The sequence below is a fragment of the Brienomyrus brachyistius genome, chromosome 8, assembly GCF_023856365.1.
Source record: "Brienomyrus brachyistius isolate T26 chromosome 8, BBRACH_0.4, whole genome shotgun sequence".
Classification (NCBI taxonomy): Eukaryota; Metazoa; Chordata; class Actinopteri; order Osteoglossiformes; family Mormyridae; genus Brienomyrus; species Brienomyrus brachyistius.
In genome coordinates this window covers 28468503-28495731 of record NC_064540.1, presented here as the reverse complement: position 1 = coordinate 28495731, position 27229 = coordinate 28468503, and the positions used below count along the sequence as shown (strand labels likewise).

The 27229-nt window shown below is 38.6% G+C and overlaps 1 protein-coding gene across 6 annotated transcripts in view; it reads right to left on the bottom strand.

Moving 5' to 3' along the window:
* pik3c2b (phosphatidylinositol-4-phosphate 3-kinase, catalytic subunit type 2 beta) overlaps positions 1–26711 on the bottom strand; it is a 74633-nt gene extending 47922 nt beyond the window's left edge. For 3 of the 6 annotated variants that reach the window (XM_049022440.1, XM_049022444.1, XM_049022441.1), the window contains exons 1-9: positions 26410–26711; positions 8194–9040; positions 7784–7884; positions 7220–7380; positions 3915–4035; positions 2486–2597; positions 1804–1883; positions 1638–1701; positions 852–998 (exon numbers count right to left, since the gene is read on the bottom strand). In XM_049022440.1, the coding sequence (XP_048878397.1) occupies positions 852–998; positions 1638–1701; positions 1804–1883; positions 2486–2597; positions 3915–4035; positions 7220–7380; positions 7784–7884; positions 8194–8952 (1545 nt within the window). In that variant the 5' untranslated portion in view covers positions 8953–9040; positions 26410–26711. The remainder of the gene's footprint in view (positions 1–851; positions 999–1637; positions 1702–1803; positions 1884–2485; positions 2598–3914; positions 4036–7219; positions 7381–7783; positions 7885–8193; positions 9041–26409) is intronic. The other 3 variants (XM_049022445.1, XM_049022442.1, XM_049022443.1) reach the window with 3 other exon arrangements.
* Between the last annotated feature and the right edge of the window lie 518 nt (positions 26712–27229).

Below are 27229 nucleotides of genomic sequence, written 5' to 3'. Positions count from 1 at the left end.
AAACATATATAATAATAATAAACTTAATTACTAAGACACACTGTATATTTGACAGCATACCCAAAAATTCTATGTACCACGACATGAGTGTAATATTTTTATATTTTTAGCAGTCTGATGATATAGTTTTTTTTATCAAGTTAGATAACTAGTTAGGAAATATTAAGGTTTTAGTTCAAGATATACTGACTAATTTGAGCTCCACTGAGAAATAATTGATGAAACCAACAACAAAAAACATCATATCAGTGGAAAGACTCATGGCATTAAAAATGGAGGCGTTAGTAGCTCACGCATGTGTCGCACTTTGCTCTGGAGGACGACAAACTGTGAATCAACTGTACATGAGCAGGTCAAAAAGGAGAAAAAAAGTCAGGCAGCTAGCTTTTTCTGTGTTCGCAGTTATTGCTGGAACTGCTGCATCAAGAGATGTGTGAGTACGACCCTGCCGGTGCAGGCTGATGATGTCAGCGCATGCGTATATGCAAAAAGCCACATGAATTCCGATCTGAGCGTTCACATTCAGGTCGCATGGCCGCGAATCGGATACGCATCTGATTTAGTACCACATATGAAAGTGACACAAATCTGATTTGAAAAGATCAGATTTGTGTGTCCACACAGCCCTGAAAAGATCAGATCTGTGTCACATTAAGGCAGAAAATCCAATGTAAGTCACTTCAGCATGGCAGTGTGAACGTAACCTAAATGTAAGACTGTTGTTTTAGTTGTTAAGCTTTATACTTTTTTTCTTGCGTGAAATTTGATGAAAGAGGATCTCATGAACAAATTCGGAATCCCAGTCCATATATTTAATGGAAACTGCAAGCCTGTTCTATAATGTTCTGTACCTTCAGGACACGAGGCTGCAGCCGACAGGGGCAGGCAGGCAGCTGACTGAGGGCTGCAGTGATGTCTGGAGTTTCTATGGAAGCCAATGAACTGCACAAGGCCTTGACAGACTGCACCAACCGTTCCACACGTAGTGGTAGCTCCGTCTGCAGCATGAGCAGGCAGAACACTCATAAAGATTCTCATTCAATCCCTAAATTATACAATTCATCATAGTAGATAGCCTCTCTTAAAACAAACTAAGACGATAATAAATCATGAAGAGTAATAGTGATTAAGGGCTGTCACCTTTTATTTATGGAACATAAATGATGTGTCCAAGCAACTAGAAGAGGCAGAACCAATACATCTGATTGATTGATCCTGCCTTCTCTAGTTGCTTGGACCCATCTCCTCTACAATCTGATAGGTTCTCTCACTGAACCAATCATTTTTCATTCTGCCCCCAGAACATTTTGTGCAAATAGAGCTTCCACAAGTGCTCGGAAAGCGCATATGGATCTTATGCAATAGCAATGGCGGTTATACTAGGTAACCCAGAAAAAGGAACGATCATTGAAATAGCTAAACTTGCTAATTTTATTTCATATGACAGAATAAAAATGTTTTGGCATAACTTAACTTATTGTTTTAACTCAGCTGACTATTGTGGACTCTGCAACATGACAACTCCATCTGCATAACATCCAATGTTGATATTAATGTCACAAACTGTGCAGCACTAATACATATCGATAAATACAATCACATATTAGTGCTAGGGTATAGATAACAAGTTGGAGTACCTCTGAAAGGACAAAGGATTCTGCTTCATTGTGGAATGTGTCCAGGAGCAGTGTCAGAGCTTCTCTAAACAAAGCAAACACAATTTTTAACCACTTTGGCATAGAAAACTGAAACAGTCCTAGAATGTAATTACTTTATGTGCAATCCAGACAACCCCGCCCCTACCTTGTGACAGTCTGTTTGATTGGTCGCTCCTGCAGGAGTATGCTGTGATTCATTGTGGAAGGAGTCTCATCATCTTCTTCCTGTTGGCCATCAGAAAATCAGAGAACAAAACAAACACACTACAGGCAGCCTACACTACATCTTTTATGATAAAAACCCTTCTCAAATTAGCCCAAAACACAATGTTTCTGGCCCTAGATTCAAGCAATCCCACCAATTCTCTATATTTATAATATAGGTATATTCAAGATGTGACACATAACACAGCAGTAATGCAAACAGCAAAGGTTTGCTCTAGTCAAACTGCCAACTGACTAACAAACTTGAAGCCATAGCAACAGTAACTGTTCCATTATAAATAAAGGTCACTGAGAGCACCACTGTGTGTCCCCTACCTTTTTACTCATCTCATGATACTCAGCAAAACACAGACGGGTAGGTTCCTGTCCTCCTCTAACTGCCAAGAACACTATCTTAACAGAATTCGTAGGAAGCAGATGGTTTAGTGCTTAAGGAATACTACTTATTGCTAAATGGGTACACATCTATATTCTTAGAGGTGACTTACAGTTGTATCTTTGAGCAGTACATTTAACGACCAATTTAAGCTATTTATACAATCTAAAAAACTGGTTCTAAAAATCATAAAAATTAAAGGCAAAATATAAAAATCTAACATTACCGTCCGCACAAGCTCCTGGCTTATAGTGCTTCTCTTGGTAAGAAACAGGCGAATCTCCCAGTCAAATTTGAGACACTGCTGAATGTATTCTAGGCTGGCCAAAGTCTGATTGCTGTAAGAGTGAAAAAGATCAGACACAGAGAAGTACATATGCTCTCTGCGATAAAGTTTTGAGTGGCACAAAAGGTTCAGCTGATCTCATTAAATTTTTACAGGACTCCCTGTAATAAGCATTCTGGGGAAAGCTGCAAAGAAATAAAACATTTAAATGTTTGGGCATATGGCCAAAAAATGACAGCATACAAACTGCTACTGTTATTCACTACCTGCCAAACAACGGTCTGATTAAACATATAAAGTCCCTCTTTCCTTTCTACAGGCTCTGGGTTATCAGGAAAACAGACACTTCCTCCTGGCCAGCTACAATACTGCCAACTGAAGAAGGCACCAGTTACCCTAATGAAATTAAAGTTTCTTTATGGGCGTTACTATCACAAAATCATTGGAAAGGTGAAGTACTGCAGTGTTAAAAAACAAATACATTACTCCACTACTCTGTGTGTGAACAAAGTTAACGGTTTTGAGATTGGGGAAAAGACGATGCGGTTAGTTTATCCTACACACAAATATGTCTGGCTTGTTTAAGGTCCCACAAACAGGCCAGTAATTGAAGCTTCTTGGTTTTCGAGCAGACATTCAAAGCTAGACTTTTTATGCCACAAAACCATGGGGGGGGGGGGGATGCTGTTATATGCAGTTCCTAGTACTGGCCAGTATATGTTGTATGCTGTTATATGCAGTTCCTAGTACCAGCCAGTATATGTTGTATGCTGTTATATGCAGTTCCTAGTACCGGCCAGTATATGTTGTATGCTGTTATATACAGTTCCTAGTACCGGCCAGCATATGTTGTATGCTGTTATATGCAGTTCCTAGTACCGGCCAGTATATGTTGTATGCTGTTATATGCAGTTCCTAGTACTGGCCACTGCCAGTACTGGGGCAGAGAAGTGGATTTATGGACTGCCTGTGGAAAAAGCTCTTTGCGATTAAGGGGGTGGGTAAGCCAGACAGAGAGGAGATCCTGTCTACGTTGATCCACAAGCTTACAGGAAAAGTCTTTGGAAAGCATTAATCTGTGTATCTGAAGGTTAACGTTCACCTCCTCCACATACTCTAAAAAATGTAACTGTTCTTCTCAGAGTCGAGAAAAGCATATTATACAATGATACATTTATGCTACACTACACTCAAGCACTCTCCTAATTAAGGATAAAAGACTGCTACGGCCCTTTCAGTGAAGCTACTTCACTGTGTTTATACAACCCAAGCTGAAGTGTCAGTCACATTTTAATGGCTCTACAAGTTGTCAGATCAACTCTCATAGCTCAGCTTCTTCCATTGGCTATGGGAGGGCTTCTTCACTCACTTCATCAGGAATTCCTCACGACCACACACTTTCAGCAAGTAGTCCTCCACATCAATGAGAACCAAGTCATCATGGGCGTAGCACAGAGTCTGGTAGATCAGCAGGTCAACAGTAGACGAGCCTGGTGTAGCAATTGAAAAATGAGTAACATGTAAATATATTGATAGACTGCTGATTTTACCTTGAAGGATATTGAATGAACTTCATATAAAAACAATTTACATAAGTTGAACATCACAATATTAATAGTAAGTTCATTAATAGTACTAAAACTTTTCCTCTTGATTTGCCGTTGTAATTTTGTGCATTTATGTGACTGAAAAGATTTTTTCATAAAATGCATAAACCAAAAATGAGTAGCCTGAATCAGGGAGAAGAAGAGTATGAAGTGGGCTTCCCTGATCTGGACAAATTAGCTAAAGCACTTCCCTGTCAGCACATCTCAATCACACTAATCGCATGACAGCAAAGTCAGGTTTAGTGCAGACCTTATGAAAACAGCCAAAGAAAAAAAACTATACAAAGGACTAGCCAGCTAAGTAGAAAATTACAGTGCAGATAGAAAAAGATTATTAATGTACATTTAAATCGATGGTGTATTTATTATAACAAAATATAATTATATTATTTATTTAGTTTGGTAGCAGCATGTTTGCTTAACCTGTAGGATTATAATTACCATTTCCTTGACAAATCAATACGTGAACCTAATTGCAGACCTAGGCCCAATTACATTACATGAGATCTAGACACACCTTTTTAAAAACCCGTAATCATTGTCTATTTTATTGCAGCAATCGAGATAAATATAGGCTACATCAATCTATGTACCAATGCAAAAAGTTAGTCTGGAGTCCTGATATCACATGAAGGCAAATACACCACAATGTAAAAACCCCTTTTCAGCTTGTTAGATCATCACTCAACCAAACCAAAATGCTGTGCCTTTTAATTGTCATCACAAAGCAGATGGTTAGCAGGGCTCGGCTTCAGAGTTATTCCATTTAGAGAAGCCAGAGATAAAAGCACCATTTTTGTTGAGTTTCCCTCAAGGTTTGTCAAAAGACGCTCACTGGATACAGCAGGGATTCTTTCCAGGGACAAACAAAGGAAATACTGCTTGCTGTACTCTACTGGACGGTGTTAAATTTCTGGTGGAGGTTAAGAACCACTGTTTGTCCTCAACTTTATCTGCTTCAGTAAATGTCCAGCTCTCTGACAGGCAGAAATCATACAGCCAGTCATTTGAAGCAAAGGTGCCACGTAATATGTAACATCGCCCACACGTGGTCGCCTACATGTCGAACGTGAAGAAACCAGTGAGTAGCTCACGTAACACTATAAATCAGATCAATTTCTTTATATACAGCTCTAGGCAGCATAATTATGACTCCCAAATTTTAAATTCATCATATACAATACCTCACAATACAATATCTGCAATGAAACAGGTTAGGTCTAAATGTACTCAAATCTGACATAAACAGTACAGGATAACATGATAATTAAAAATAAAAAGATTTTTATTACAGTTTTCAATGTGCACTTAATTTTATTTACCCAATAATTAATGGGTTTAACACTTAAAAGGGCCACTTTTACTTCCTGTTCCTTTTTTCCCCCACAAAGATAAAGGAGAGCGCTTTGAAGACTATCAGAAATGATATTACCACTAAGCATAAGCATTCTAAAGGGTAAAAGGCCATCTCCAAAGACTTTGGCCTCCCTGTTTCTACAGTTTTTAATAGTATTATTAAGTTGTTTGCTGCTCATGGAACAGTCAAGAACCTCCCGGGGCATAGTAGTAAAAGGAAAATCGATCAGAAACCATGTAAAACATTCATGGGAGCTCAAGTGCTACCTGGAGTGATGGTTTCAACTAGGTGTAGGCGATGCAACCTAAAATTATTATTACGGTATTTTTCATTTTTGGACGGTGACAGTAATATATCATAGTATTACCTTTTCCTAAGTTTTGGGAGGATTAGCATGCTTGTCTCTTTATATAAATTAAAAGAAATATTTTACAATATATTAAGTAAACTTTAACTGCTAATTCACACTAATTAGTTCGGTGGTTTTATTTAGAAAAGACATGACAAGTCTGAAAACATGTCACGCCAGATGCGTGAGTTGGCAATCCTCAGTTTAATTGTATTAGTTGATTTGCATTAAAAAAAAAATTTATACAGTTGTTAAATAACGAAAACTTTGACAAACATGTAGGATTTCAGAACAGAGCAGCCACTCGGTTAGAAACCTTACGGCTTTTTTAATTTGCTATTGCAACACCCCGTCAGAGTGTGAAAAGAAAAATCACACAGGTCAGATAATCCAGTTACATAGACTATACAAGGATAAGTACTCAGATTTCAACTGAAGCTTTGAAGAAAATAAAATGCTTTATTTTTTATAAATAGGGTGTTGTATAATTAGGCTGTACATTTCTCATGGAGTTACCAGTATAGTGCACAATCACATCGGTAATGACACCGGTGTACTGCCCACCCCTAGTTTCCACCCGTACCATACAAAACACCCTAAACCAAGATGGATTTCATGGGCAAAGGCCAAGGACGATCTTTGCCAAAACCTACTGTAATCGCAATCCTTCTGGGAAAATGTTTAATGGGCAGATATTCTTTGTTAATGCAGACCAGCAATTTGTTTAAAAGTGGCAAAACGACACACTAACTACAATCAAATATAGTGGAGGATTTGTAATGTTGTGGGGCTGCCCAATGTCCAAAAACTAGGGTTGAGTCAAAGATTACATCAGAACATTGATTCAAAGCACACATACAAATGGACAACTCCTGTTCTCTATCAGACTAAAATCTTTGGAAAGATCTAAAAAGCAATCCTGAAAACATTGACAAGCTTGTGACAAATTACAATTTAAGATTGGGAGAAGCCACTAGCAGACAGGTGCAGGATGCTTATAGTTACAATAAAAGTTTGGAGGATTTTATTGTTACAAAGGGGTGTGCAACCAAATATTCCAGATCATATTTGGCGGTTTTTTTTTTATTTCCATGAAATCTCAACATTTAAGTTGAAATGGTAACTTTTGTTAAATAACTTTGTAAATATTACAAAAAATATCTGATGATTGAAACTCGGTACATTTCAGGTTATTTCTGAAGATATTACATAATGTTGAACAGAACTGAATATTTAGCATCTACACTTTATTTTGGTTGATGAGCACTGCGCTATCATGGCACGCTGCAGAGTGGATGCTAAAGGAGAATTCATTTTATGACAACTTTTATTTTTGCTACCACGATATTTTCCACACTTACCATCACAGGTGAAAATCAGGGGCTCTCTGAAGTGGTTGCTGATGACGGTGACTTTGACACTGACACCCAGGCCTTGCTGTAGCTCATCCTGACCCACACAAGGGCTCCACACGAAGCCGGTGTTCTTAGAGCGGTCATTCGAAGGGTAGTCTAACCGCAACCTGCCAACAATTAACATCTCTCCAGAGCCAAATCTTTCATATTTTTTTAACATCTATGTATCTTCCAACAATGTATCCTGATCAGGTCATTAGGGATTTGGAGCCTCTCCCAAGCAAAAAGGGCAGAATGATTTCCACTATATTAAAATCTAAAGGTAGTGGGGCTCTGGACAGGAAACTGATCTTTTCTCTTTTTTCCTTTAAAGTTCAAAATATATTTTAAATCAACTCAATTTTTGCCAAAAAGTAATTATCAGTAAACCAGTAAACTGGAAGCTCCACTCTAGTAAAATAGGTAGGGACAGATTGTGCCAATTCTAGCAGCAAACCAGCATCAAATATTTTTTTTACCATTTTTCAAAAACTTTACAAAAATATTTTACTGACAATTGGCAAGACTCACACATCTAGCATGTGGCAGAAGGTGGCCACCTCCTCATCCCTTTCTTCATACACTTGAAAGAGTTCATAGCCAAAGCCATTGAGTCTTGAGCCAATGGTCACCTGTCACAGACAAGAAGGCCCAATCACACTCTGCAGCCCTTGGATATCCCACCCAAAAGCATCAAATATAGCCAGAATGTAGCATCTATGATGATATGTGAAAAGTTCCATTTAGAATTCTACAAATTAAGTCTGGCGGCTTCCAGGACATATCACCCTTTTTTCTTCAAGTGAAATGCTTAAACCTTAGTTTCTATAAAAGACTACTCATGCTTTCACCCATAGAAAAGGGACATTCAAGGTGATAAGACACTTAAAAATGGGGTATACTGAGCTAAGATCATTCAGACAGCATCAGAGGATTTTTACCGGGTCAGCTGACACTCTGCGCTGGCTCTTGTTGCTTTTCCGGAGAGGTAAGTAGGTGCGAGGAGGCACCTTTGGGGGGAGGGTTTTACTACGAGCCACAGGCTTTCCTGCAGTGTCCCCATTGCCCCAACGGCCCGGTGCTGGTGGAGAGGCCACATTCAGGCGTGTGAGGGCTTCATTCAGGTCCTCATAATTCAGAGGCTCCCCACCGGAGACTTTGGGCAGTTCCACCTCCGAGGAGAAGAGGTTCACATCCCTGGGCACTGAACCACTCCACACCTGGGAGTTACTGGAGGAAAGAGGGTTGCGAGGTGGCACTGCAGGTGGGGGGTCATCAGACGGGGTAAAGTTCTTAGGGGGCAGCATATGTGAACTCTCATACTCAGATTTGGCAGGACTGTCTAAGATGTAGAGAGGCTCCTTGGAGTAGTTTCGAGGCTGTAGGGTGGTTGACGAAGGATTGGATACACCAGGCTGGAGGTGAAGCATGGGGTCAGAGCCTGAAAGACCGCATATCAGGTTACCCCCACGTGGGCTGAGACTATCATGCAGCGCTGTTCTCTCAACATCACAGGGCTCCTTGCCTGGCTCAGGTCCACCCCTAGTAGATGGCACCTTGCTCTCCTGCTTGAGCCTGGAAAGGGCATCATACTCCATTTGTAAGGCCTCAGCCATCACCAGCTCCCGTTGGCTTAGCCCCAGGGACTCCAGGCAACCCCAACGCTGATCACCATCACTCTGCATCTGTGCTGCTGACATGTCCAAGCAGAAGATAATAGCACTTTAGCAGAGAGAAGGAAGGGTGGGCTGTCTATAAACACCACAAAAGGCACATGAGGACCGAAATCTGTGGAGAGGAAGAGGGAGAAGTCAAGAGGTTTTGTAAAAGAGCTGGGTATTTAAAAAATATACCAACCAGATATACCCAAAGGATGTATAAGAATGCACCTTCAAGCTGGAATGTAAACATTTATTCTATGCCAGACAGAAGTCTATGAACATAAGCCCAGAGGACACAGAACAAGTATTTTATTTCACTGTAAGTTATTTGTATCAGTTTTACTAAAGTTTTCTACAGTACCCGAAGTCTTAAGACAGCACTACACTACTGCCTGATGACAATCTGCTGTATTGCATTGCAACTTTCAAACAGTTTAAAAAACAATGGCATACTGGGTTTAGGTTCCAGAGGAAGTCTTAACTAGCCTTGAATGAGCTGCAAATTGAATAACACAATATTAATACAATCTAGTGTAATAAAGATTTTGTTAAAAGACAAACAAACAGATGAACATTAATCCTAATATGATTAATCGATGATAAAGAAACCTTACATTTTTTGCTAAGTGTAACATACCAACAGTCTGTGTTTAGAGTTGGGCATAATATTTTGTTGAGTAATTATTTCTTCATATCAGCTAATATTGATGATTATCACAATATAATTCAAATTGTGATTTCTTTACTTCAAGGCTCCATTTTTGCATAAATCCCCTTAGGATTCCCCTAATCCCTTAGGATTCACAGATTCAGAACATGAAAACTGAATGGATTACAAACAGCAATTCAACTGTAATAAACAAATCATATAAAAACACTTTCTGACATAGGGGACAGCACTAGAAACGATAGACAGTTTGTTGTTCTTGCTGGGTTTTTTTATCTGACTGCCTCACTGCTCATTCCAGGGAACAGGATTGATATGGTTGGCAGAGTTAACACCGAACTCATCCTGAAAAATAAAACACTATGCTCACTTGAACTGATATGCGATACAACTTGTTTCATATTTCTCTGTAAGTGAATGCATTCTGAATATGAATACAGGATGGCAATGCTTTGAGTGGTGAAATAAGTTCATATGTATTTTCAGTTTTAGTTGGCAGAAGTTTATAGCATACAGCACCGATGTGGTGCTTATCAAACTTCAAAATGCCAAAGTACCATCACAGATATATCTTTTTTGTTGTTCCTGCACAATATCTCCTGTCTAAAAAGATGTGGTGCCTGCCAAGCTGCTGCTTTCTTTACAGACAGCGAAGTTTCCATCGAGGGAGTGTTCCATGAGTCAGGTATACTTCAAAACATTAGCATACAGCATACTCTTTTAACTGAAAAAAATCGACACTGCTTTGCATTTGTTGAACATAGGGCGTCCGTTTTTAAAAAACTACTATACAACTGGCTGGAACTGAACTTTTTTCTGTGATGTGATAAACGAGGGTTGGGGTTAATCTAGGGTTAGATAGGTCTGAGCGATGTATCGATTTTTTTAAGATACATATATCGATGTATTTTCATACAAGATTATATCGATATAGTTTATGCTGCTTTAAAATAATACCCATAGAGCCAACAGTTCACCTATTTCTCCTCTATCTGTCTCTTGCACAGCTTCACCCTGTCCTGCCCCACCACTCTTCCTCTCTGACGCAACCCGTCCCTCCGCCTAACTCATAAGTCCTGCATGCAGCAACAAAATGGAGACAGACACAGACAGGAGGCAAGCTAGCAAAGAGGAGCCATTTGGTAAAATAATATATGCCAGTAATGTTTTTTTTGGGCCACCATTTTTTCATGTACAGCTGTCTGATAAAAATGCCTGTGTGACATTGGGGACATTTGGCTCTGACTTGGAACTGTTTATTTGTTATTACCTTACGAAAAAAAATCATTGAGATATATATATCACCATTAAGCTAAAAAATATCGAGATGTGATTTTTGGTCCATATCAACAAGCCCTAGGTTTTGGTTTAGGCATAGCATTAGCAGCATCAGTAATTGTCAAAGGAAGGAACTCACAAGGACAGTAAGATAAACATTTTTGCGTGCATGTGCACTTCCTACAGTGGGGACAGAATGGCTTATAGACTGTGTGTGGACATCACAGTACAAATTAAACGACTTATGATTGTGAGTCTCAGTGTGTGTTTTTGTGGTAGATGTCAGCGTATGTATGTACACTTTCCAATACTTATTTCCTATGTATTTGTCAATTACTCTTACTGTAGACTGTCCAGTCCCTAACCTCTCTCTTTCCTTCCTTTGGTACTCATCCGTCTGGCAGTTCTGAGTGCGTGTGAACTTTCAGAATTTTGTCAGCCTAGCCTTCGCTAAAGCTTCGTTTTCCTCTTGCTAACTGTCTGCAATTAAAGTCATAAAACAAAATATCAGCAGTTAATAAATAACAGTAAAATTAATAATTGATAAGTGTTTTGTATTTCAGTATATGGTGTGGATGACTAAATTCTCATTACTGAAACAGAAGTTCTCTCTACCGCAACTGGCCTTAAATTGTAGCAGTAAGTGAGAATGGTGTTGCGGAGAATGAGGAACCTTAGCATGTTTTGCTAACAATAGAGAAGTCAGGATGACTAGTCAAATTTTGTGCATAATTAGACATTAATGAAGTATATTTCCAGAGAAGGCTTTTTTTATGTTTTTATAAATGTGGAAAACTACCTGTATCAGTAATGATAATCTGACAAGATAGTGTCTAACTTTTAATTGAAGAAATACAGAGACAACTGCTGACCTGGAAGCCAACTTGAAGATACTGGCAGATGAGTTGCTTTTTTTCAAAATAAAACATTGTTTAAAAAATTGTGTGTGTGTGTGTAAATCTTTTTAAAATGCTGCGGAGGATGAGAACATCCATCATGGACAGTTTGTTTTCCCTCTATATTTTTATTACAGTAAAATCCACTTATAACTAACTTCAAGGGACCTGGCAAAACAGTCCATTATATCCAAATTTCGTTATATCCAGAGTTGCTGTATGTCCAGAACACAACTACAGGACATCATTTATTAATGCCACACCCCCACAGACACACTTGTGGAATAGATTATTATATTGTACATCCAACTTTACCTGACTAGATACGTGACTATTAATAATCCCGACTACATATCTGCGCTGGATATCACTAGCATGTCACGCACCTCGTTAGCAGAGCCTGCATGTCCATTATAGCCGAACAAAACTACAGCTCAAAATGGTTGTGGGGAGCAAATTGTTTGTCCATTATAGACGATATTCCGTTGTAAGCAAGTCCACTAAAACGGAATTTTACTGTATTACTATAAATGAATGTAGTTTTAATGTTTTTTTCTGTCATTTTAAAACCTCTGGTAGAACAGAGATTGATAGATGGTAGATTTTTTTTCTTGGAATATTATTTTACCCTGTTTAAATTACAACCCAACAACCTTCAGATAGAGCTAGATGCATTGAAGTAATGAGAATTTTTGCAGAAAATGCAATAAAATACAAAAATAATTCACAAAATTCATTCCTATATTGAAGTTATACTGTTTGTGCAAGGCATAGAGTACAAGTTATAGAGCACTACTCTATACCCTATGCTACACCTGGTGAACTACACACCTCTATACCTTAGCATACTTTATGCTACACCTGGTGAGCATAAAGAGCCACAGTCACAGAGTACTCAACTGGTTGGTTGAAACAAAATCATGGTCTGGACTTGTACTCTCTGGACTTGAAATCTCCACCTCTGAGTGAATCTTTTTCCAGTTTTTGGGTAAAACCCCTTAACTGTCAAAACTGCCCTTTCTTGCTACCGCTAACCATTGCTGTATCAGAGGGAACTGTCACAAAATATCCATTCATCACGCATACAATGCCTGCAGTTTTAACAAGCTAAGTGTTAGCGTCTGCAGTGATAATGGACCATCAGTCCAAGGGCATATCGGCAGTAATGAAGCACATAAAGGCATAAAAATTAAACCAAACTTCAGCAACAAAGTGATACGCTCGTACTCTGCAATTACAACCCCAAATCAGAAAAAGTTGGAACAGGGTGGAAAATGTGAATAAAAAAATAAAGCAGTAATTCACAAATGTCCCTTAACTTTTATTTCATTGCAGACAGTATGAACACAAGATAATTCATGTTTTTTTGGTCAACATCATTTAATTTGCAAATAAACATCCATTCTTGCCATTCAGGCTTGCAACTCATTCCTAAAAAAGTTGGGACAGTACAGCATTTACCACTTTGTACAGTTCCCCTGTCTTTTTACAACACTTAAAAGACGTTTAGGCATTGAAGAAATAAAGTGACTAAGTGTTGCAGGTGTTAGTTTGTCCCATTCTTCCTGCAAACAACGTTTTAGGTGCGCAACAGTACGGGGTCTTCGTTGACGCATTTTTCTTTTCAAAATGCGCCAAACATTCTCTATAGGAGACAAATCAGGGCTGCAGGCAGGCCAGTCAAGCATCCGCACCCTCTTCTTACGCAGCCATGCTTTTGTTATGCGTGCAGTATGTGGTTTGGCATTGTCTTGCTGAAATAAGCATGGGTGTCCCTGGAAAAGACGTCGTCTTGAAGGCAGCATTTGTTCCTCCAAAACTGAGATATACTTCTTAGCATTGATGGTGCCATCGCAGAAGTGCAAGTTACCTTTGCCGAAGGCACTGACACAACCCCATACCATGACAGACCCTGGCTTTTGGACTTGTATCTGGTAACAGTCTGGATGGTCCTTTTCCTCTTTGGTCTGCAGCACACGGCGTCCATTTCTTCCAAAAAAAGATGTGAAAAACCGATTCGTCTGACCACAATACACGTTTCCACTGCACAATGGACCATCCCAGATGCCTCCGAGCCCAGAGAAGTCGACGGCGCTTCTGTACACTATTTATGTAGGGCTTCCTTTTGGCACAGTACAGTTTTAGCTGGCATTTCCTAATGTAACTACGTACTGTAGCGCTTGAGAGCGACTTCCTGAAGTAGTCCTGAGCACACGCAGTTATATCATTTATTGATGAATGACGGTTTTTAATGCAGTGCCGTCTGAGGGCTCGGAGATCACGGCCATTCAATTTAGGCTTGCGCCCTTGGCCTTTGCGCACGGTGATTTCTCCAGATTCCTTGATTCTTTTCACTATGTTATGCACTGTAGAGGGAGGAATGCCCAAATCTCTTCCTATCTTTCTTTGAGAAATGTTTTTCTTCATCATTTCAAGGATTTTTGCCTGCACGTGGTGGAAAACTGGCGATCCTCTGCCCATCTTTGCTCCTAAAGGAGTAAGCCTTTCCTTGATGCTGCTATTGTACCGAATCATGATTGCAATCACCTGCTAACATCACCAGTTTCAAATCACATCATTATTTAGTTATTATGCCTCATTACTACCCCTGAATTGCCCCCGTCCCAACTTCTTTTGGAATGTGTTGCAAGCCTGAATGGCAAGAATGGATGTTTATTTACAAATCAAATGATGTTGACCAAAAAATACATGAATTATCTTGTGTTCATACTGTCTGCAATGAAATAAAAGTTAAGGGACATTTGTGAATTACTGCTTTATTTTTTTATTCACATTTTCCACCCTGTCCCAACTTTTTCTGATTTGGGGTTGTAAGTAAACCTGTTTAGCTGAAACTGCTCAACTACATTAGTTTTATTAACTAGTTTTATTAAAAGTGACAATTCAAATCGAAATCACTGATGCATTTAAAAATTGATAAAGAACCCAGGTAACAGTATAATGAAGATTTAATAAAAGAAAACCACTCTATGGAAAAAAATGTTGGCCTGTTTCCATGCAATGATTCATTATCCATGACTGACGGGGGAAGAAAGTCACTTAAAAAAGATCCAAAACCTTAGCTTCAGTACAAGTGTTCCCTTAAAACATTTGTGTCTTAATTCTCTAATCAACACAACCTTCTAAATAGGTAGTAACTAAGCTCCTTAAGCTTAGTTAGACTAAGCTTCTTATATAAATAACATAAAACAGCAAGCAACAATGTACTCTGGAAATTCCCAAGCAAGTGCAATGACAGCAGAGACTACAAAAGGCCTGAATGATTTGTGGACAATATCTAATCTTAATTTTTTGTGACAAATATTTCAATTGCAATTTTATTTGTGATATATTTTTTAGAAGTCAAGCTTCAGTTCAATATTCAGTGTGTAATAGATTTAAAATGTACCATGCAGCATTGCCATATGATACACCATAAAAGTATTAAAAATATCTATCCCTGCCTTCAAGTCATGTTGGAAAAATCATAAATATGAGATTAGAGCACATGAATGCCTCTACCAAATCATATTTACCAGTGGGAAACTCAGGATTTTCTTTAAGCCCCAGATTCCCGAGTTAGGGGGTGTGTTATTACAACAATCATGGAGGAGGTAATGGATAGCACCATTGTGAAAGGCAAATGTGAAAGCAGTAATTTTTATGCAGCATTTCACTGCAAAACTTCGAACTGTTTTGAATGTTGAGGAGATTGTTATTAAATGGTGTACTGTGAAAAACATGGATATGTTTTTGTCTTAATATTTGATATGTAGCTAGTCAACTACCTGTTTAAGCTATGGATTAGGAAAAATTCAATCAATGATATGAATGAGTTTTGGTGTTGGAGGAATGAAAAATTGAGAAAAACAAAAAGTAGCTTACTTAAATCCTCCATTTTGCTGCAACTTAACCGCAGTATCATGTTGTAATTACAATTTCCCAACTCCCTAATCAGATCTTCCAAGATAGACATAATGGCAGTATATTCTAATGCAAGAAGGAGAACTTAAAGATACCGACTGCTTCCAATATGTATCTATTACTTTTTTAAATTAGCAGAGAACAATTAAATACAAAACAATTATTACAGCTGTGGCTGTTGTCACATAAAGTAATAATGATACAAATAAAACAATTCCAGTACGAAAAACACAATAGGGATCCTTAGAGCTGGGTGATAAAACGTAGAGCTGGGCGATATGGCCTAAAAATAAAATCTCAGATTTTTTCCACAATAAATCCGATTTTCGATTTTAATCGATTTCCCCAAAACAAGTTTTAACTTTATTTTGTTTTTGTTTTTTTACTTTAGGGGTAAAGTGCAATCTGAAAAGCTAAAAAAGATGCTTGTAAGTGAAATGTCACACTATGCCTTTGTAAACACTTTTAGAAACTTGTAAAAACTTTTAGAAAGCTTTCTTTATAGCTTATTTTCAAACTGACAATGCAATACACCCTCAAACTTATACATAAAAGTAATAAGTAATAAAAAAAAAAATTATCATGTCAGCTTGATATTAAGTAAATACTTAATGCCATTGGGCTTGACATACTGCAAAACAAAGCTTTTGAAAAACTGCCAGCGTTAAGAAAAATGAGGTGGTCTCCATTTTCCTGGAAATGTAAACAAGTAATAGGCATTCATAAAATCATGAAACTGTAGTGCATACATTTTTTAAACATTTTTAGCCAGGAAGACGAGCCTGTCTACCACCTCTGGCCTGAGGCATGCCTGGTGGCATGTAAAAATGCGCCCTCCTACACTGAAAATCCTCTCTGAGGGGGCACTTGTAGCTTGGACCGAGAGGTATTTCTTTGCCAGATTACTTAGTCTGGGGAAGTTGGGGTCATGCCGCTTCCACCAGTCAAGTGGATCAGTGTCTGGATCTACCTCTGGGGTGAAGAGGTAGGTGACCAGCTCAGTCTCTATTTTCTCGGACTGAGGCAGAGAGACAACCGGTGCACTCTTCTTGAAGAAGCTAAAGTCATTTTCTTATTGGGTGGAGGCTGTGGTTCTTCTTGCTGCACCTGAACAGCTGGACCAGGCTGCTGTTGTACACTCATGTTAGCAAACCTGAGCTCAGTGACAGCTCTTTCTTTCCACTTGTTCCACCTTGTTTGGGTCAATGTAACTTGTACGGAACCTTGGGTCCATCAGTGAGGACATGTTCAACAGTTCATCCTGCACAGGGTCGCTGTATTTATGATCAAGGTAGCCCAATATGTTCCTTTTTATTGTTTTGTTGTGTTCCGTGTCTTCCTCTGCAAGTAGAAGCAAACTGATTTTAAATAAATGGAGCACTTGTTTAATGTATGATATGCTTATGTAATCCTCCCCACAGAAAGCGTCGGTAAAGTCTTGGAGTGATTTGACAGTTTTCTGGACTCCAAAACGTCAAGATCTTGCCAGGTGGGCATAAGGTGCCAGGTTTTCTTGTCAGAACCCAAGATATGGACAACAGCCTTCTCCTGTTCAAGAAATCTCTCAATCATTTTCTGGCGTGAGCCCCATCTTGTTGGAGACTCTTATTAGTTGATGAGTGGGTAGACCAAGCTCCGCCTGTACTTCAGTCAACTTTTTTTCCAGCTGTAAGAAAAGGCAGCAACAGCTTTTTTGCAAACACCAATGGCAAGGTAGCTCCATGGGTGCTTCACATCATTCTCTGTAAATTAAGGAAAACACAAACAAGACAGTTTTTAGTGGAATGCCACTGACCTTTACGTCATATTGGTGAATGCTAACACAGATGAAAACATGATATTTCAGTATTTTCTGCACAAAAAGGTGACACACACACACACACACCTCCAGGTCTAAGACCTCAGGCATGGTGCCTGAAATCAGACATGGAATAGTAGGCCACATTTGGTAGTAGATAGCCAAAACAACGCAGAAATATTTTGATAATTTTAGGTCAAGAATTATTTCTTGCCTTAGGCTAAATTCCACAGGTGCACACACACACAAACTTACTACACACAAACTACAAGCTATAGCCTACCATTGAGATTAATCATACACATAGCCTACATTTTGTGTAAATATCCAATATATCATTTGATAAGATGAATTAATTACATCTTGCATTAATTGCACTTTTCATATCTTTGAAAGAAAAAATAGATATCATTTGAATGCCATTAGACCCTTACCTATAGCATTGTGCAGTCTGTGTCCAAAGCACTGGAGACTAGGCCACTCGTCTCTCAAAGCTTTGATCATATTGGTGCTGCTGTCTGTAGTCATGCAGCTGAGTTGGTCTTCGGCAAGGTTCCAAGAACTGAGAGCATCTTTCAAACCTTGCGTGATTATTCCACCTTTGTGATCCTCAGGAAAATACACTGTTTGGAGGCAGACGCTTCACTGGGCCCAAACACCGTTAACAAAATGTATCGTTAAACTCATGTAGGGCTGCATCGTCCGGCTGGACCCCATGTCAGTTGTGGCAGAATAATACACCTCCTCTAGCTCTCTAGCGATTCCTTGACGTGTTTCATTATACAGCTGTAGCAAGGCAACTTCAGAAAAATATTTGCGGCTTAGAAGCACGCACTTCGGGTGTAAAACTTTTAGCATGTTAATGAATCCCGGCTTTTCCACAGTATAGATGGGCACCATGTCTTTTGAAATATACATTGCGATAGCATTTGTTATCGCCTTCCACCGTCCCCCATTCTTATCATATGGCACACAGTTCGAAAACGTGTCAGGGATGGTTGCTTGTTTAACTTTTGACGTTGTGTGGGTGCTGCACCTATTTTCATTTCACTGGGAGCTGCATTTCTCTGACTCCGCTGCATGCCTCTGCTTTAGGTGCTGGAATAAATTTGTCGTGCTGCTTTCTTTGGTTGCAACAGTTTTTAAACAGACTGTAACGAGGACTTGGTCTGCTTCCAATGGCACAAAACCAAACCAATTCCATATTACAGATGTGACAACATCTTTCTTGAGCACAAGCTCCAGCTTTTCACCTGTCGTTGCCATATTGTTTTTTGAATCTGCTACAGTGTTTGGGTGCGCCATACTAATTTACCCGTGAAGAACAGTGCGTCGCATTGGTTCCACTCTTGGCGCTCATGTGTAAAATAAGTAATAAACTCGATTTTCATAAAAACACATCCACCTGAACTGCAAATTCGAATTAATCGATAAAATCGATGTATCGCCCACTTCTAATAAAATGGTACTGATAATTTTCCTCGATAACGATATATCAAATGCTCGGCAGGCAGACAACAGACAAAACTGTCAAAACAAGAGAGACCAGGGGGGCTACTCTAAAGCAACCCATTCAATAAGAATAATCCTTATTGAATGGGTTCCACAGTAAAATCCACAGTAAAATTCAGTCCATGAGAAATCCCAACGGTAATAATCCACAGAGAATTAAGAAAAGATAGGAAGAATGCCAGCTACCTGCATTATTTTTTAATCGATGACTAAAATAATCAGCTCATCTTCTATCACAGACCTGTGTAATGCGATATGGTGTTTGGTACACGTGGCGTGTTTGGTTTCCTTTTTGGCATGCTTTTAAGCCCTTTTTTAGGGATCTAGCGGGGTCAGAAAATATAGCAAATTGTTCTGGGAGCATCATTTTGGCTATCATTACTGTTTGTTACATTCTGAAGATAAAGAAATGTTTATAACTATGATTAACCACCTAGTTTCTTCAATTTAAACTCAGGAGTAAAACTCAGCATTTAACCTGGAGAGAAATAATGACTTGACACTTATCGCGATAATTATCAACACAAGCCAATATGATTTTTTTTCTCAATAGGTGATAACATTTTTTGCCATATCACCCAGCTCTAGGGACCCTATAGCTAATTCTGTTTGGACCCTTAATAAGAGGACCTTTCAGTAAACAATCTCTGACCATGAAATAAGTAGGTACTGTAATTCACTTAGCTCATTCAATTCAATATCTCAGCAGTAGAATTAACATTTTTTTTACCATAAATGTAACATTTTCCTTAGGTTTCACATATTTTTCGTTTGTGGGTATATAAGCGGTCACTTCTGTTTGGTGAACATAACTGGCATGGGAGGAGCATGGAACTTCTGATTGGTGAGAATGACTGTCAACCAAGGAGGACAGTATGACTCTGTAAAATAATTCCAACAACAGTTTTAAAAGCAGTTTCAGATGCAGTATAGAATGCATATCCTAAATCGCAGTCTGTGTAATTTGTAGGGCTGTAGCTATTGATTATTTTAGTAATCAAGTTTTCTATCGATTATTCCATCAATTAATCTAATAATCGGATAAGAAATACTTGTGTCTCATTAGAGAGCAATAGTAACTATTCTTAAAATGAATAACTCATGGGTTTCCGTTTCAGAAACATTTTTAATGTTTGAACTCCATACAACAATAGACAAAAGAACTAAACCCTTTTAGTGCATTTATGTACATATTAGTTTTGCTTTCTAAAAGAAAACACTCTTAAATACAAAATTAAATAAAATGATGTCAAATAAAGTTATATGAAAAAAGGTATACATATATCAAACTAAGGCATAAATTAAAATGGCCTTTACTCTCTGTGTTCTTGTACATTTATAGGAGGCATAAAAAAAAGTTCTGACAGGATTGTATCTCCTGCATGAGGTAGGAATGGTGTGTGTATGTTCATGTGTGTGTAAGTGAATATGAGTGAGAGTGTGTGTGTGTAAGCCTTTAAAGGAGCATGTGGCGGTTGGATAATTCAGTGTCTCAGAGTTTCACTGGCCCAAAGCTGTTGGGGGAGGGCTGGGTGGGTAATTTTTGTTATATTTATAATATATTACTCATATTATTATAATTATGTAATATTATTCATATTAATATAAATATGAAACATATTACTAAAGCCTTGAAATAGATCTAGTTGAGTACACCCCATGCTCCCCTTTAGACTCACCCCTGCATGCTGCATGTATCACTGCGACAAAGTGAGACGGCTGCTGTCAGCCTGCTGCAAGTTTCCAAATTTAAATATTTTGTCAAACTAAGCTAACAGTTTATCTGCAGACAAACAGCTTCTATTTTAACTTGTATAGCTTTACTGTAGCTTTGCTGCTGTGGAAGACAAATGGCGGTGGATGGGAGCAGCTGAAAACATCACTTTTCTTCACCTTTCAGCTTGTTGAACAGCTAGTTTGGTTAAGGACTCTCGCCAGCTCTTTACCAGTAAAGGTTTAGTAGCGATTACAAGCGCTGCTGTTGTTTTCCTTCACTCCACCTGAGTTCACCATCTCCGTAACGGAACCGTCTCTTTACTGTTAGTGTATAGACAGGATCCAGCTCCATGTTAATTAAAGTACGACAGCATCATTTTCACTGCTCTTATGTTATCAACGTTTTTATTGAGGAAAAATAGGGGCTGCTTGGGCTGAATCTTGCTATACTTTTTTTATTCACACATATGCTCATAAATACGTTTCTATCACAGGTCTATTTTAGCCGCAAATGTGAGAGAAGCGCTCGCGCTTACTTTGTATACTGGTTCCGCTCTGTGAACTGGATGCATAGACTGGGTGCTTTCTGTTGAGATGTTGAATCATTGACGTTGTGCTATTGTGGTAAGCTAATTCAGTTTTACAATGGACACACTGTACAGTATTTTCGCTTTTCTTTTGTTTGAAATGGTCCCAAACTTTAGATATTTTTCGTCTTTCTCTGACTTTCCTCGTTATTTTCCCTGTCTTCCTCCATTGCTTCATCAAATCAAACCTGCTACACGCAATGCAGCGTAAGAACACTGTGCGACAGTAATAATCCTGAGTGAAACACGATGATCACTAAGCAGTACATAGTCATGCGGATTACATGAAGCATCGAAGCAAAGAATTTGCATCCAGGATTTTTTGTAATCGAGTTACTCGAATTGTTGCAGCCCTAGTAATTTGCTAATCAAGTTGTTTCAAATCAAAATTTCAATTTGAAAACGTTAAATTGTTCAGCCCTACAACAGACCCTACAGTGTTTTGTTCCAACAAGAGATTTATGGGAGCAAGTGATAGCTGCTTCATAGTGGAGTTTCACAGGAAAGCATACAGTCCCCTTTCCCTGTAAAAAGCTTACAAATTGCACGTTTTATCAGAAAACACTACTTTGAATATCAGTAAGGCGTATGTAACAAAATAAGTTACAACAAAAGCAACCCAAGAATAAGAAAACCATCAGCAACCCCAGCAACAATGTATGCTGTCTTCCAACTGCAGTTTGAAGATAAAAAATGCAGTACAGTATGCTGTGACTACTTTTTGAGTAGTTTCACAATTATGTGTAATATTTACATGGGTAGGATTAGTACATTAACGGCAAGGATCAGAATATTAAAAATAAACAAACAGACAATATCTGCCTCATGCCCATTGCTTCCAGGATAGGTTCCGGACCCCCGGCGACCCAGTAGGATAAGCGGTTTGGAAAATGGATGGATGGATGGACAAACAGACAATATGTTTATATAAACATCAGATGGGCTGAAAGTTCCACCTTGACATCAGACTCCTCCCTTCCCAAGAGTCTTCTAAGATCACCCCATGTTAAGCCCCGAGGCTGGGACTTGGGTGGGCAGATGGGAGATGCAGTAGGAGGGGCAGAGAGGACAGGGTAGGCTAGGCCAGCATTGCCCCTCAGGGATCCCAGGACAGTGTGCTGGAACACAGACCCCAAGAATCAATCCCCCACTAAGCTCTAATTCCATTCATTTATGGTGGCTCCCAGATTGTTTGAATAAAAGCTGAGGGGGAGCTGGGTGCATCACTTGAGGCTGGGAAACTCAGACATGGTCTCACGGCCTGCTCCTCACAGGGATGAAACAAAGACCGCTGTCAATCCACCCCACCCCCCACAGCCGACACACACATGAGCTTTCATCACTGTGCCTATGAACAGGAGGGAGTAACAAGCACGCGCATGCGCGCACACACACACACAAAATATGAATCACTGCTATACAACATCCACATGCTTTGAGGCCAGCTGATCTCCCCATAATTAGCTGACAGACACACATTCTGTCACTGGAACAACACTACCCCCACCACCATGCATCCTAAACCTCTGTGTCCCCAAGCCTGAAGGTTCCCATTCAAAAATGCAGCTTTTAACAGCATGAGGGCATTGTCATCGTGCAGACTGACATCAGAACAGTCAGTACAACTGTGTATCCTCCTATTTGCAGTACTCTCAGCTTTGCTGAAACAAGTTCGCAGAAAAAAATACATTTATATACACCTCTAATTCAGTTCCAGAACACCCTTCTCAAACACAACGGTGCCATCAAACATAATTTCTTAGGTCCGCCATAATTGAGACCTTGGGGGCAGAAGGTTAGACGAGATACAGCAGATACTGTTAAAGCACCACCAAGAAGATATATACAGCAAAAACAATAGACTCACCCTGCTCATCAACAATGGGACGAGAACTTAGCATCACATAAAATCCAGGCTTGGGGGAAGGGAGAGGCCAAGCATGCGCCTGTCAGAACTACACTGGGCATTATTATAAATGCTAGAATCTAATAGGTCTGGGAGCTGTAAAGATTCTGGTGGCCACACACAAAACAATAGAGCAAAGCATGCAGGAAACACCCTTGCTAAAATATGATATAATCCAGATGGAGAAAGGGGAAGGAAAAAAACTATTAGGAAGCCTGCCAATGCAGATAATTAGCATATCCTAAAGAGTGATGATCAAACCATTTCCAGAGTGTCCCACCATTATCCCTTCAACACTTTTGCTCTGTGGTCTGAATTTTTATATGTGAAATATGCACCTAAAAGACTACTCCAGAAGTCAAGTATTTAGACACAAAAATTATTTTGTTTCTACTTGACAGTTCAAGGTAATAATTAGTTGCAATATAAATATAACTTAGTTGTACTTCCTACCACAGTTAATTTTTTATATATTTCAGGGCTACCACTAATGACTTTTTTCTATAGATTAATCTACCACCTATTTTAATCGCCTGGTTGATTAATCTTAATGATTTATTTTCCTCCAGAAAATCAATTTGACCCTTTAAATTTTATTTTTACAACAAAAAACCGCATTTGCAGAGCTTTAAATAATGTAAGCAGGCTTTTTGGCACTATACATTATTTTTCACCCACAATTCAATAAGAAGATTAGTAATATGCCTAAAAATACTAATGAGATGCATATTGTGATGCTTAAAAAGTTAGTAATCGGTATAAATTTGGCATATCCTCATGCTTAATAAATTTGGTTAGAGGAGCACACCACATGCAACACAAGTAATAAGCACTGAAGTCATGAAGAAGGAAGTGACAGATCAGCAGCCATAGCATCCTTTAACAGGAAATACTGTGGTTAAACAAGGTAAAAAGATGTTGGGGGTGTGGCGGTACTTTTTGCAGATTTAAGTCCAACGTGTTATTTTTTGTAAATATGGGTTTTATTTTTATTTCAGTTCACAAATTATCTTTTATTTAGTGTCCGTTTTTGTTTCAGGTTTAGTTTATGACAACGACACTCGTCCCAACAAGTCCAACATGCACAAACGCACTCACTGGCACCGTCAATCAATGCAGAAGACGACCAGATTTTAGCTTTAACATTTTCACAAACACTTATTCAATGGAGATTCTAACGTAGCAGGCAGACACCTTTCTGGCTTTACTGTTGAGCGTATTTTAGCAGCTACAAGGACAAAAGATAGAAAAATCTCTCCGTACTAAAGATAATTTAATAAACATGAATAGAAAACATGGTGGTTTTGCCTTTTTTCGCTGTCCATCATCCAGAATAGCACCTGTGTGTTTTCTCTTCAGATGTTCATGCACAGCAGTAGTGCCACTAAGGTATTTTGTCGCACTTTGCACACCTTTGTGTTTTGTGATAAGTTGAACGACTCCCATGATTGGGAAGATATTAAAGGAAAACATTTGTTATAATGAACTAAACCAATTCAGAAATCATAAAGGTAAGTTTATTAAAATAGTTTGCATAGATTAAAATATTGATGTTCACCCATTTTCAGTGTCGACATCATTGACTGCATCAACTAATTGTGGCAGCCCAAATAAATTTTATGATGCCAGTCCCCAGTATCTGAATGTTAACAGTAAATAAATCCATCTCAAAACATTCCTTTTAACAGAAAGATATAAAACATTCAAGGGGTTTTAAGGGCCATAATGTATAGAGTATGTGTATGTTAGTGCCACTAACAGACAGATGCAAAATTCTTCCCAATAAATTTATTAAATTATTAAAAAGCTGAAGATGACATATTAAAAGACTCTGTTCTACAAGGGTCAGTGATATGTCTTAGTTGCATATATTTTGCTGTGCAAAATATGCCATATATAAGATATTGCAAAAGGATTAATGGCCAAACTGTTATATGTAGCATACAGTATACTTGCTGAAATGATGGACTAAGTCTAATGAGCTGAAGGCTGTCCCAACATTTTACTATAAAACAGAATTAATTGTTTTATGATTTTTCTTCTGGCAAATCAAAAAGCAATATTTTACAATTAGTTTTAAGCACAAACCTTTATAAGATACATACTGCAGTACAAAAAAACATATATATATTTTATAAAGTAATAGCTGAAATCAGTGACATGAAGCTTAGGATTATAAAAATATCTCAAGCTTAATATGCAGTTTTCTGTCTCATCAAATTAATTCAAAATACCTTAGATACTCTGAAATGACACTGACCTTCCACCATGTTAAACTTATGACTTGTATTTCTCATTGCACAGATGTTCAATATTACACTGTAAATCTAACATGCATAAATCATGCATTGTTTCCTTACTGGGAACTTTGTCAACACTACATTAGCATTAATTAGTTTTATAGATACAAAAACGGATAACTATGTAAAAAAGTAAGACCAATAAGGAGCATTTTCTGCTCGTGACAATGGCGGCTAAAATTAGCTTTAAACCCATAGCTTCAAAGGGTCTGCTCCTGACTGAAATCTCAGGTAATTTAAACAACTGAAAAACACCGAAAAAGTAGTAATAATGCCCTTCCAGCTTTCGGTTTGAAGGCAGCTGAGAGGTGAACGTTTCCACCGAGTCATTAAAACATACAGTGTATTATGAAATGAGCCTATAAACTATTATGCCCTTGGTCTCCAACGCCACCTGCTCGGTACGCACGCTTCAATCTCTATAATTCTCACAGTAATTTTGTATAGTCAAAACAAAGATGTAAATCAGATAATCGTCTGTCTTGAGTGACATTTAATCAAATTTTAACACTGTCGTCAGGTTTTTTAACACTGTTGACATAGAAAACAGTCACAAGACATGCTGTAATCGCAGTGTGACCCTAAATATGATCCTTTAAATACCTGCAACGAATTTATTAATTCTGTCTAATTGGGATACGGGTTCCCCTCTGTCGTTTTTCGTTGACGTAATTTAGCTAGCTATGGATCGACAGCGAGGCGCTGAATGCGGCGACACCGCGCGACTCATCTCACGCCCGGCCGTGATCTAGCTAGTGAATGGTTTCGGGAGCGAACTACACCAAACACAACAGCCACAGCCTTCCTTTAAACGGCACTGTACTGCAGCACTGCAGTTGAAAAACAGGATACACAGCATTTTATTTCTATCTGACTTTAATAACTGGAGCATTAGAAAGAAGCCACTTTTACCTGATCTATGAATGATGTAGCAGAGATCTCATAATGTTCTTTTTCTTCTGTTTATGACTCTCGATGACGTAGATTCCTTGCAGTAAAATTGCGGTGATTTCCGGATTGGGCTTCGTCGATACTTCAAATAACGTGTACCATTGTAAAACAATTTTTGGTCCAGTTTCGTACACAAAAACTACAACAATACAGTTTCCTCTCTCTTAGCTGAGACCGACAATTTCGCTGCCGAACTGCGCAGATTCACAATTCAAGTGCTCCAGTAACCCTTCGCCTTTCACTGAAAAGATTTGATCGGAGTGGGGAATATACCCTCTACCGGAGAGCTCTAGCAATAACAGCCCACTACCTTGTGTTGAGCGAAAACGGATTGTTCCATTGCAAGTTAGTTTTATTTTCCCCGAAAACTGTTGTATTGACGTAAAACTTTACTTAATGCAGTGATTCTCAAAGTGTGTAGCACTGCATGGGGGTGCGAAGCATACCAAATCATAGGCTGAACCAAAGTTTAATTTACGTGTATAAAGGGGAAGCAAACAGTGCCTTTGTGTTTTTTTTTATTTCATACAGCGTGAAATAAAACGTGGACACTTTTGGTCGGGAGTAAAAGAAAAGCCGGTAATGGTTTTAATAAAACAAAAGTTGGCCCATTTTGTTTCTAATGCCTGTTATATATTTATATGTGTGTGTGTCTTTGCGTTGTTCTAACAAGAAATTGCCGTGCATTTTAACCTTTATGTGTTTACTTTCCCCTTCTTTCGCGGTATAAAGGTTAAAATGCACTATAATTTTTGTCATACCAACGCAATCGCACATTATA